At 44.8% G+C, this 12,655-nt stretch overlaps 1 protein-coding gene across 1 annotated transcript in view; it reads right to left on the bottom strand.

Moving 5' to 3' along the window:
• Nucleotides 1-2,860: 2,860 nt before the first annotated feature.
• Nucleotides 2,861-12,655, bottom strand: part of ADAMTSL3 (ADAMTS like 3) — a 211,202-nt gene continuing 201,407 nt past the window's right edge. Inside the window, exons 28-32 of the mRNA XM_048481642.1 lie at nucleotides 11,127-11,313; nucleotides 10,180-10,384; nucleotides 7,702-7,811; nucleotides 5,651-5,865; nucleotides 2,861-5,080 (exon numbers count right to left, since the gene is read on the bottom strand). Of these exons, the coding sequence (XP_048337599.1) occupies nucleotides 4,950-5,080; nucleotides 5,651-5,865; nucleotides 7,702-7,811; nucleotides 10,180-10,384; nucleotides 11,127-11,313 (848 nt within the window). The 3' untranslated portion in view covers nucleotides 2,861-4,949. The remainder of the gene's footprint in view (nucleotides 5,081-5,650; nucleotides 5,866-7,701; nucleotides 7,812-10,179; nucleotides 10,385-11,126; nucleotides 11,314-12,655) is intronic.

Genomic DNA, 12,655 nt, shown 5'->3' with positions numbered 1-12,655 from the left:
ATATAAATCCAAATTGTTCTTCTAAACGACTGAGAAGTTCTTTGTTTGGTTCTTGTTTACACAAGTCTGGTTGACATGTATACATTGACCACTCGACGGCCAGCAACATTTGCTTTGGATGAATGCTCCTCACCGAATGAAATCTACTCATGGAAACTCCATGCTGCCTTACATCATGGCGGAGGCAGTGTTTTTTATTCATTCACTTGCTGCTCCTCAAAGGTACACCTGTTTGGAAGGAAGCGGGTAAGAAACAGGGCATGTTCTGACACTGCGTCAGGCTGTTTCCGTTTGTGTTTGCATATTTCTGGGATGAGGACATGTCTCCATGGAATAGCGCCTGCTTTTAGGCAGAGGGTCCTGAATTCCGTCCTTGGCTTCTCCACCCAAGAGGATCTGTAGGTAACGTGAAAAACCTCCACTCCAGACCCTGCGGAGAGCCACCGGCAATCAAAGTATTCACCTGGATAAAACAGCCACAGGACAAAACAATTTTATCTATTCATGTACTAGTTGGGGAAGTGGGCAGCTCAAAAATCACCCCTCTGAGGAACCTCGCCACAAAACCATTTCCATATACCGTATATACTCGTGTATAAGTCGACCTGCATATAAGTTGAGGCACCTAATTTTACCACAAAAAACTGAGAAAACTTATTGACTCGTGTATAAGTCTAGGGTGGGAAATGCAGCAGCTACTGGTAAATTTCAAAAATAAAAATAGATACCAATAAAAATGTTTTTAAATATTTATTTCAAAGAAAAGCAGTATGGTATCAACAATAAAAGTCCTGAAGTGGAATATATAACTCTCACAGACATTATCTCTTCAGAGTTTCATAGGGAAGATGCTCAACAAGATCCCCCTTTTAAAAAGTCCCTACAGGTTCTCCTTCAACACGGATAGCTTATTATGACACAGTGAAGATGCTTGCATGGTGATGGCAGCCGCTGCCCCAAAGCAAGTCTTTTTTGCAGGTCTGAAAGCTCAGTTGGACAGAAGTCCCACCTGCTTTCCAAAAACACTGGGTGGGACACAAAAAAATGTGCCGAAAAAGTAGACTTATACGTGAGAATATCAGGTAATAACGAATCTCTGCAAAATAACAAACCATTTCCAAATGATAACGAACCTTTGCAAAACAACAAACCATTTCCACATCGTGACACAGCTGGGATAACCAAAGTAGTATTTATTTGGTGAATATCAAAATTACCTTTATGAATGAATAATATTAAACACCTTCAGTTGCTGCAGTTGCGTGAGAATAATAAATGGAGGTCCGTAACAAGCTGCTTTTACATCCGCAGCTGTGCGGTCTCGAGATCATGTCTTCCTAACCAAAGTACTAGCAACACAGGAGGGCCAGCAGTTTGTTGCTTTCAAACATTAAATAAACCGATAAGCACTGTACAAAAAAAACAATATTGCACTTTTGGAACACGTAATAAATATATACAAAAGTATATTACATGTGTTTTAATTTAAAAACAGTATAAACACAGAAGACCCATGGCTGATCTGAAAGCTAGGGTAACGATCCAACAAAAGCAGTTCTAAGTCCATTGAGTTAAATGGCACATATTTTACTCTCCCCATTAAAGTACGTTAAAGGGTTGGCTAATTCAGTTGTCCCTTCCACATCACTAGGTTTAGGGATTTAGGTTTAGGGGGCTCCCTCTTCCCCCGCAATCTGGAAAACTGTGTACTTTTTTTTTGCCCTCTCTTTTTCTTTTATGGGGTATTTTCAGTTAAGGCGCAGTGGCCAAGGGGTGGGCCAGGGGTGGAGGCATGGGCCATATATAGCCATCCAAGCCATTTGCTCGGTCTCCGAAGCAGATGGGTAGAAGCGCCTCTGGAGCAGACAAATAGAAGCCACCCAGAGCAGCTGAATAGCTGCCACCACATGCAGGCCGCCAGAAAATCCTGCAGCTCCACCACTTGCTCCCACCTGGTGCTGACCCATAAGTCAAAACAAGGATGTGGAAAGTCGCAATGTGGGAGGGATGACTGTATACATAGTCAGCAGAACTGAGTAGTAAAGCTGTTCATAAAACTACCATTCAGTCTACAGATGGTGAATTGCATAGTGTTTTATGTGTCCCTCCAATGGAGTCTTAAGCACGGTTGGCTATTGTTAGTACTTGGATGGGAGACCACCATTGAAGACTAAGGTTTCTATGTGGAAGAGGGCAACGGCATACCACCTCTCCTTGTCTTTCGTCTAAAATGCCTGGGATCACCATGAGTCAATTGTGACTCAACGGCAAGTCTTCTTCCATTGTGACTCAAAGGCAAGTCTTCCATATTATAAAACCCTTACATTGACCATGTCAAAAATTAGGCTTCAACAAAACTTTCCCTCTGGCATTTGGTCTATCTATTTGTTGGTTACTTCTAGGCCTCTGTAGAGAGGGTTTCCCCAGAGGTGGGATCCAGCAGGTTCTCACAGGTTACCAAGAGTAGGTTACTAATTTGGGTGATGTGTGGTTTCCGGGCTGTATGGCCGTGTTCTAGCAGCATTCTCTCCTGACGTTTCGCCTGCATCTGTGGCTGGCATCTTCAGAGGAATTGAAAGCCTTCGACAGGTTACTAATTATTTGTGTGTGCTGAGAGGGGGTTACTAATGGGTGATTTTGCCACGTGACCTTTGCCTTAGTTACGCCCCTCCTCTCAGCAGTAGCGTGCAGAACTTGAAGCAGTCTAGCAGGAGGTGCACCGGCGTGCGTGGCAGCCTGCATCTTCGTGCATTCGTTTCCTGCCCAAGGACTGGCGCAGTGGCTGCGTCCTTGCCCCGCCCAGGAATGCCCCGCCCCTGGAATGCCCAGCCACGCCCCTGTCGTGCCCTGTCCAGCCCCATTGGCGCTACGCCACAGTTTGAATCCCACCACCATGGGAACCTGTTACTAAAATTTTTGGATCCCACCACTGGTTTTCCCTCCAAAATAGTCAATGAAGTGGTACAGTCCAAGAAAAGTTTTACCACTGAACTGCAATAACTGCAAACTGCCTCAAAAGTCTAATCATTGATTAGATCACGATTAAATATATCTCTTCTGTACACATCAGTGGAGGACTCAATTAACCCCAATACAGGCTTGTTTTCCAGTAGCGCTAGATTAACAGTCAGCGAGGCAGAACTGCCCCATGTATCGATCTAATAGAGACAGTACAGAAAACAAAACCTTTGATGCCGAACAATTACTATAAGGTCCCGCTGAACAGACTCTACGTATCTTCTGGCATTTGCACAAGTGCTCACGCTTGCAAATGAAAACAATCAGTTTCCTTGGCTATTGTCTCAGCAACAGGAGAGTTCACCATCCCAGATGCCTTTGGAAAGCCCATAAATAAGGCAACTTACTCGCGGTCTTTGGCATCTGGTAATTGGGAGCATATTACCTCTGGATGTGGAGTTTCCACTGATCTATCATGGCTTATAGCTTACAGCAGTTGATGGCTTTGCCTTCCATGAATTTGCCTAATCCCCTTTTAAAGCTATCCAAGCCAATTGCTATCATTGTATCATCTGGCAGTAAACTCCATAAGTTAATTATATGTTGTGCTGTGTTTTTTTTTAATCTGTCCTGAACCGACTGCCATTATCACTGGATTACCCCATCCTGCCCCAGTTCTAGAATTACAAGCAAAAAATGTCTCTCTCACTGTCCACAATTTTCCGGCTGGTCCTCTTGCTACTTTATAATCCTTCCGACCCCCGGTAAATTTTCGTTGCAGTTTTCCATAACTTTCGGAGATGGAACATTCAGAATAGCATGCCATTATCCCAAATCTTGGCACATTTATTTCCTATTTTGCATGGTTTTCATTTCTCAAAAGCCCAACTGCCTTCCTCCCCCTTCCCCCTTCCCCCCCCGCCCCGGAATCACACACATAATTTGTAAGAGGAAAAAACTGCTACTTCAGGTCTGTCTTTCTGAGGATTTACTGGCATGCAATAATTCTAAATGCATGCTAGTCGAGAGAAATGAAACCCGGTTGAAGCTGATACTTAACACATGTCTTTCTCAATGTATAACAACTCTTTCTGTTTTGTTTTTCAAACTTTCCAGTGACTGGGAAAGTATAGGCCGTTTCTTCAAGGGCAATCCAGCCTGACAGAAGCATTTGGCCAGAGATCGGCTCTCATTTCCCATATGACTGAGTAGAAGAGAACAGTTCTCAAAACATAAAACCTTCATGCTAAGCTCCCATGTAGATTCATAATAGACTAATCATGCCCCAGCTTTGATCAGATTCCAGTGAGATTGAAGCAGACGCCATGGGTACCTCTCCCTAAAATGTCACCTCATTGATTGAAAAACAGTGATTGATTGAAAAACAGGCAGTGGCAGGTTTGATTAAAAAGGTGCACACACTGGCTTTTGTGCAGGCACTTAGGTGAAGGAACAAAAATGAATTAGGACGCTACCTGACAACTAATCGTCACAAAACGTAATCTGCAATAACACTGCGTTTTGTCAGACATTAAGGAAATGCTGCTATTGGCAAATCTTCTTAAACCACAGTTGTCAATTTCTACTTGTTTTCAGTATTGTCTAAAGATGGATCTAAACCAGGAAGGTAACAAGCAAAGCAGATTGGTCACTACATTCCAAAATTCTGTAAAAAGTTGTGTAAACTAAAATATGACTGGCTCGATACGATCCGGAGTATTTTGCGAGAGCTTCGCAGCCAATGAGTTTTCCTCCCAATGTTGTTAAAATTGTAATGTTCCATAGATAAGGTGTAGTGACATTCTTTTTTCAACATCCATTTCCGCTTCAGTTTCAAGAACGAGGGAGAAACCAGATGAAAAATACATATCCAGTCTGGAATATTCCTATGTTCTCTTTTTAGTCAATTTAGACTACTCCTCTGTCTTTACGATCCAAAGCACTCCAGATTGAGAGCCGAATTCTCTTCTTGTGATATCTTCATCATAGTATCACGAACTTCCCATAGAAGAAAAGCCTTCTCCGCATGATTGACAGCACCTCTGTTTGTAGACTTCTATCAAGCACAGTTTTAGGTGCTTTACAAATGTACAATAGTGAGTAGTATCCTTGCACTCACCTTCTGGAAAAATACATTGAAATATTACAAGAATTGAAAGAGGATTGATATGTAGCATCGCAGATACTCTGATGCTAATGGTCTACACCAGCATCCCATCTCATGCAAGACAAGTTTAAGATCTGCATAAAATATTAACTTCTCTACTCAATTCTGCCATCTTTCACAAAATGATTGCAGAATAACCCATAGGAGACTCGTTCTGGTGGGTTTTCCGGGCTATGTGGCCATGGTCTGGTGACTCAATTGTGAGCAAGCTGTTTTAAAATGGGCATTGCAGGGTGTTGGACCTGATGGCCGTTGGGGTCTCTTCCAACTCTATGAGTCTATGATTCTATGAGCCTGGGTCTACTCTTTCTAAATCTAACCCAGGAGTTACTTTGCTTTCTATTTCTTCAGTGTCAACTGAGTGGAACAACATTGCTCAAAAATTCTTGGGGAGGGCAGGTTTCACTCAAGATCTGGCTCATTGAATTCATTTTAGAGTTCAAGGTCACCATTCTAGAATTCAAGGCCGCACAATCACCGAAGCGAGCAGGGCTTTCTAAAACAAATAAATAAATGTTTACATACTGTCGCAGGACGTGACATTGCAGTGCTGCCAGGTCAGCGGTCTCTTTCTCCAGGCACAGTACTGATCCGCTACAGGTCTCTTACTTCTCCTGTGGATGCAGTCAACGCGTCGTGACTGGAACCCGCTTCCACAGTCCACGCTGCAAGGTCGCCAGGGACCCGTCCGCCAAAACACATCACATTTCTCTGTGGAGCAGTTTCTTCTAACTGGTGGTCTTGAAAGGGGTGTCGGAGAGGACAAGAAACCAAAAGGTGGTTTGAAATTTAGTTCAGCAGATTCTGCAATTACTCAATTGCCTGCAGTGGCTACTTTGTTAGTATCAATATGCAGAGTTCATCTACTGCTCCTTTGACCCTCTGGAACACAAGTGACAGGAAAAGCCACAGTGGGCAGTCTAGACCCAGCAGAAGGGTCAGTCCAGCCGGGTCCCTGGCTCGCAGTCCCAGTGCTTCAAACCTTCTTTACCTGTCATTCTCTTTCCTATAAATCACAGGCCATTTCCCATCTCTGGGTTCTCTCTGAGCTTTTGCTCCAGTTGTGATTTTTACTCAGCCGAATTTTCTGGATCTAGCCAGATTTTTCCCCCTATCGCCCATTCCACACGGGCCAGCATGACCTCTTTCAATGGCCAAAAAGGACATCTTCCTTTTTCAAGGAAAAAGCAAAGGTAGTTGTGGAAAACGTATAGAACAATAATCAGCCTGGCCAAGGCTAAAAAACCGCATCAAACAAAGGGAGGGGAAATGCACTGGTATCGGGGTGAAGGAAGAGGCACCCCGCACGAAATCACTCGATGTCAATGATGATAAATATCAATCATATATCATATATTTCGTTACTATGATACATAAACATAGAAGCTATTTTCCTACATGACTCATCAGAGTATTATGCAGTCTATAAGAACACATAGAAGAATGTATTTCAGAGAGTCTCTATATTCAATAGTTCCAAGTAAAAAGGTACTCAGCAAGTCTTCTTGAGTGTTAATGGCTGAATGGCTCCACATTCACGAGCATGTAACATTGTGACAATGGGTTCAACATTCCAAATTTATGAATGGCTTGGCTCAACTCAGCCATTAACACTCAAGAAGACTTGCTGAGTCAAAAACGTCCACCAGCGCGCCTAAGTTTTGCTCGCTTCCTCCTACGGGTATCGTACCGGATTGTAGACTTTCTTGACGATCTCGACCCTTGAAAGGAGGGCTGTGGCGTACCTTTTTACTTGAAACTATTGAATATAGAGACTCTCTGAAATACATATATATGATTGACATTTATCATCATTGACACCGAGTGATTTCGTGCGGGGTGCCTCTTCCTTCACCCCGATACCAGTGCATTTCCCCTCCCTTCGTCTGATGCAGTTTTTTAGCCTTGGCCTGGCTGATTATTGTTCTATACATCTTCCTTTTTCACCAGTAGAAAGGCTGGCTGGATCCAGCCCCAGGTCCTCAACTCACTGTTTCCTGCTTTCCAGTATCTGTTGCTTCTGTCCCCTTGTCTTCCAGACCTTTGAGTTGAAAAATTCAGGCTCAGACTCAGAGTGTCCAGAAATCAAAGCTGGGGAGGAGGGAAATATTGCAAGGGCCTACTTGTGTGACACTGGTACATAGAGTCCTTGGCTATTGTTTTCCAAGAGTTCTCTAATGTCTGGGAGACCTCAGAGTAGCTAAGAGAGATTGTTTGTCAAGGTGTCTTAACTCTCTGCTAAACTGCAAGATGACACAAGTGACTTCCTACAGCACTTAAGATTTTTTCCCTTTCCTAAGAAGTGGAATTGCTGGTTGAAACTCCAGCCATCCATTAATCCTCATACAAAAGGTTTACCAACAGGCAAAATCAATGGAATTTCTAGTGCATTCCCCACCATGGGCACTGATTTAGAAGAAACAGCCAACAGCCCTGCCAGAAAACCTAACCAGATGTCTGCCGTCGTCTGTGCACACAACTGTCTGGAAATGTCAAGCACAAGACACACAAGGCATGATATTTACTGAAAGAAAGAAAACTCGCCGGGCACAGTTCCTGCCTGGCAGCAGCGATACCTTTTTCCTTCATCACAGAACGAGGACGAAGCCGCCGATCCATTCTGATGTTGACACCGGACAAGACGGTGCTGCGAGCCCACACCATGGCCGACGCAGCGTCCAGCACACTGCCAAGGAAAGGGAGAGACCATGTGGAAGGCGGAGGAGCTGCGTCTCCCACAGCAAGACCAAAACCAATGAAATGCACAGAGCTACTAGTCTACAAGTCAGTTCAAAGGGTATGGACACTCAAATATCCAGAAACAGAATCCGAGACAATGCTATGCAGACAGGGGCTCACTAATACACTAACAGCATTCATCCATAAGACAAAATAAACAGGCCACTATCTGGAACATGCCTATGAGAGAGACCAGTCCTGACATTCACTCTGAACAGAGTGGTTTCCGGAGGGAACTGGTGAACCAATGAAGCTGCTTTATGCTGAGTCTGGCCATGGCTCTAAAGTCAATATCAGCTACTCTGACTGGCAGCAGCTCTCCAGCGTCTCAAGTAAGAAGTCTTCTACACGACCTACTACTCTATCCTTGTAGCTGAGGTTGAACTGGGACCTTCTGCGTGCAAAGCAGGTGTCCCAGAGCATACCTTGACTTTTCAGCCACATAAATGAAGAAGGAGGAGTTTAGATTCATACCCCACCTTTCTCTCCTATAAGGAGACGCAAGGTGGCTTACAAGCTCCTTTCCCTTCCTCTCCCCACAACAAACACCTGGTGAGGTAGGTGGGGCTGAGAGAGTTCTGTGACTAGCCCAAGGTCACCCAGCAGGAATGTAGGAGTGCGGAAACACATCTGGTTCACCAAATAAGCTTCCTCCACTCAGATGGAGGAGTGGGCAATCATACCCAGTTTGCCAGATTAGAATCCATCTGCTCATAACCACTATACTGTGCTGGCCAATGGTGTTGAAAAGCCACTGATGTTGAGAAGCAAAGGCCTGTCTCCGCTCCTAGCCTATTGGGAACCCTACAAATGCCACCTCAAGATCCGTAAAAGGTAAGATTCTGCATATAATAAATATTATATTAAGATATCAATATCTTGATATAAGCATTTAGAGAAGCAGGAAGGAGCTGGCAACATGAAAGGGGGTTAGGAGAAAGTATGGACGGCAGGGTGAGGCTAGGTAGGTGGGCGGAGGGAAGATGTCCAGGGCAAAGTTGTGCTCACTGGCAAATCTGTCCTGCTCTGCCGGCGAAGCAAACTGAAGTCATGCTAGAGGTTGTCACATTAACTAGCCGCAGAGAGAATGGAAAGTGAAAGCAAGGCTCCAGAAAATATGTCCGCACAAGAAATCCTGCTGCGACAGACATTCGTCCCGATTGCACAGCGGACACATTGCACATAATCAGCCATTGTTTCCCATTTTGAGCAAAGGTGTGTGTCACTGGTGAAGGAGGAGAAAAGGTGGATAAGAAAGATGGAATTCTACCACCAAGAGCAAATGTGTGTACATGTATGAAAAGCTGCTGCGGTAATTTTAGAGGAAAGGATAAGACACAGATGGCAGAGACACTAAAGGAGAGGCAGAAAGCTACTTTTAACTGCTTGGAGTGTTACTGGCCATTCCCACATGTTCTTCTACCCCTCCCTGCCTGCTCAATATGCAGGCTCTCTTCACGGGCACCCTGCTCAGAAAAATGACAGGCATTTGCTACTGTTTTAACAGCAGCCAAAAGAGGGATTGTTCTTTTTTTTCCCCTTTCCACACTTGGTGTCATGATTAATTTGACAGTGATGTTAAAATTCAAAACATTTGGCTGTGGTTTCCATGGCGAGGAATAAGTTACGATGGAAGCTGAATAAATATTTCAGCAGAATCTCTCAGCTCAAGAGAAAAAGATTAACAACCTCAGCATGCCCAATCATTTTACCGCACATAAGAGAGTTCCTTAAAGCTAGATAAGGCCTGGGTCAGCATCCAATTGGCCTGGATGGTCTCTTTGGACAAAGAAAGGGCCCTCTTCCTGCTCCCCCCCTCCACTGGCTTCAAGGTCTTACTGCCACAGAGGCTGTTCGACTGGTTCGGCAGCTGAAAACCCAGTCAGAACCACAAAAGCCAGTCAGAACCACACAAGAGACCAGATTTGGGCTCAAGGACAGTGGTGGGATTCAGCCGGTTCGCACCACTTCGGAAGAACCGGTTGTTAACATGGTGCTTGTAAACAACCAGTTGTTAAATTATTTGAATCCCACCACTGCCCAAGGACCATATGTTGCTGGACCCCCAAATGAGGATTCTGGTTCTGCTTCGCAGCCCACCTTCTATCTTTAAAATGCCTATAATACTGACCTTGCCCAAAATGTTCTGTTTACACTGAATTTTTCCTTTCCGAATTTTTCTGTTTACGTTTCTGTTCACACCGATTTTTTCATTTCCGAATTTTTGGACAATTTTTGAATCAGCATAGTTGGTTTGGAAAGCCCTATTAGACCATGCTCAGTGTCAGCCCCACCAGTATGAACATGACAGTTACCTGACCCCATGAATGAATTATCCATCGTGGACACGAATGTCCAGCACATGGTTTCCTTTCCATCGGACGCTCTCTGTGTGAACAAGCACTTGGAGGCACCGTCATGACAACACCACTGGCCTTGACTTGCTTGCAAATTCTTTGCTGATGGTGAAATCCACGGTCACATGAACCAGAGCATTTGGACCAGGCACTTGTTGCCCACCTGAGTGGGGAAAATGAAAAAAGGCCATCACGAAAGCAAACTGAAATCACCCATATTGCCCCGGTAGACCCCTCCGCTCCTCAGAGGAGGACCTACTTGTGATCCCTGCCCAAAAATGATCAGGCTGGCCTCAACGAGGGGCAGGGCCTTTTCAGCCCTGGCCCCTACCTGGTGGAACAGGCTCCCTAGGGAGATCAGGGCCCTGCAAGTGGACTTCACGGAGTTTCCACGCCCAGGGCCTGCAAGAGCTTGAGACCTGGTGTTCCGCCAGGCGTTTGGCCAGCCTGGTTAAAAATACATCTACCATGTCATCTGGCCTCCCGTGGGCACAAAGGGGGGGGGAGAGGGGGTAGCCAGACGCCATCCACATTTTAAAATGGGTTCTGTTTTTTATGTAATTAATATTTAAATTATGTTTTACTGTATGTTTTAATCTTGTTGTAAACCGCCCTGAGCCCTCGGGGGGGGGGGGTATATAAAAATAATAATAAACAAACAAACAAACAAATAAATAATCACATGCTGAACATCATACAAAAAGGTAATTGGGTTAGCTCTTTTGCCTTTGGATGGGTTATGGGACAATCTGAATAGCCTGAGCTCATCAGATCTGGGAAGCTAAGAAGGAATGACCATGGCCAGTTCCTGGAAGGGAGCCCATCAAGCTATGCAGAGGAAGGCAATAGCAAACTATTGTCTCCTTGTCTCTTAACAGAAGATAGTATCGACAGACGGTGTGTACCTGGCGGGACAGTCACGGATGTTGCAAGACTGATAATTCAAGGCTGGTTTCTGACTGTCTTTACACAGTGACTTGTTCACCCTTTGCTCCTTCAGGTCCACACACAGCAGCCTTCGGACCCGGGTTCCTGAGTTCCCACAAGACGAAGAACAAGGACTCCACTCGCCCAGCTCCCACCTATGTTCTGCTGGGAGGAAAGGCACAGGTGAGGGAGGGAGGAACAGCAATTGTGCCTCTATCGATATGCAATTTTATACATATAGCACAGTTCCTTGCATGAGTCTCACACCACTGACCCATCAGGGGCTTCTCAAGGTCTCAGAGAAAACCCTACCCAGTTTGCTATCAAAGGAGGAGGAGGGGGGAGGGGGAGGAGAAGGAGGATATTCTCTAGAAGACCTTATATCTTGTGGTTCCAGTTCAAAAAGATCCTCACAGCTCAGACATGACTTAAAAGTATTATAGCAAATTTATAGGCAAACTCAGGAGTCACAAATTCTTTTTCATGGGGTGGTGGGGGTGGTAGAGCAGAGGTTGGTCCCATAACACCCAAGGGTAATTGATTGCTCCCAGCTGTGTCCACAGTCACATTCCCACAGCACATAATGAATTATTTATCTTATTGGTTTTCAACATTTCCTTATTACTTCTGGCTTTCTTAAAATAATAACAAAAGATACCTTTTCAAAGCAAAAAAATGGTTAAAATTTACCAAGTAAAAGTGTGACTTGGGAGGACATTATTATTATTTTAACCACAAACATATCGTACGATGATACTTCCTACAGACCACACCATGCAAAAATCACCCCTTTAGCTATCAAGGTGTTTAAATAATGAAGCGCCCCCATGTACACTTTCTTACAGAACTGGGGGGGAAGTTTCTATAAAAACATGCAACAATCCTGCTGCCACTTGGGAATAAAAGCAGGGAGCATGCTCGGACTGATGGCATTCCTGCTGTGCTTCTGCCTTAAAGCATCCAGGGATCTCTAGCGACCAGCAAGGGCCCAGCCACCTTACCCTCTGTACCACTGTGGTCATTTAGCAAACCAGGTTGTTGTAGGACAACTCTCAGCCGTGCTGCAGTGCCACCAATGCAGAAGGCCAAAAACAGTACTGCAGCTACCAACTTAGATGACACAACAGGCAGAGGCCAGTACTGCTCCACTTGGTCCTATAAAACTACCAACGGTGGCTGTGAGCATCTCACTACAGACTGTGCTGTTCTTGAATTGTTCATCACCTTGCTCAAGTGTCTTCTTGCTTTCAGAACACCAGGCCAGACGCCTGTGGCAAGCAGACATTACAGCCAAGAGACTAGGAAGGCCTCCCACGTGTTGCATGTGTGTGTGTGTGGGGGGGGAGTTGTATCTGCCCTGATACGTCCTTGGTTAAAATGGGGCTGTGCTATGGAAATGGGGCTGTGCCAAGCTCTCCACTGCTCTCCTAGATTTAGAAATACAGGGATCAAGTTTAGGCAGAAGAAAGCAAAAAACCTGATTCTCCACATCTACTGCACAAAACAA

This window comes from Sphaerodactylus townsendi, linkage group LG17 (genome assembly GCF_021028975.2).
Source record: "Sphaerodactylus townsendi isolate TG3544 linkage group LG17, MPM_Stown_v2.3, whole genome shotgun sequence".
Classification (NCBI taxonomy): Eukaryota; Metazoa; Chordata; class Lepidosauria; order Squamata; family Sphaerodactylidae; genus Sphaerodactylus; species Sphaerodactylus townsendi.
Note: the sequence above shows the minus strand (reverse complement) of the source record. Positions and strands in the feature narration are given on the sequence as shown.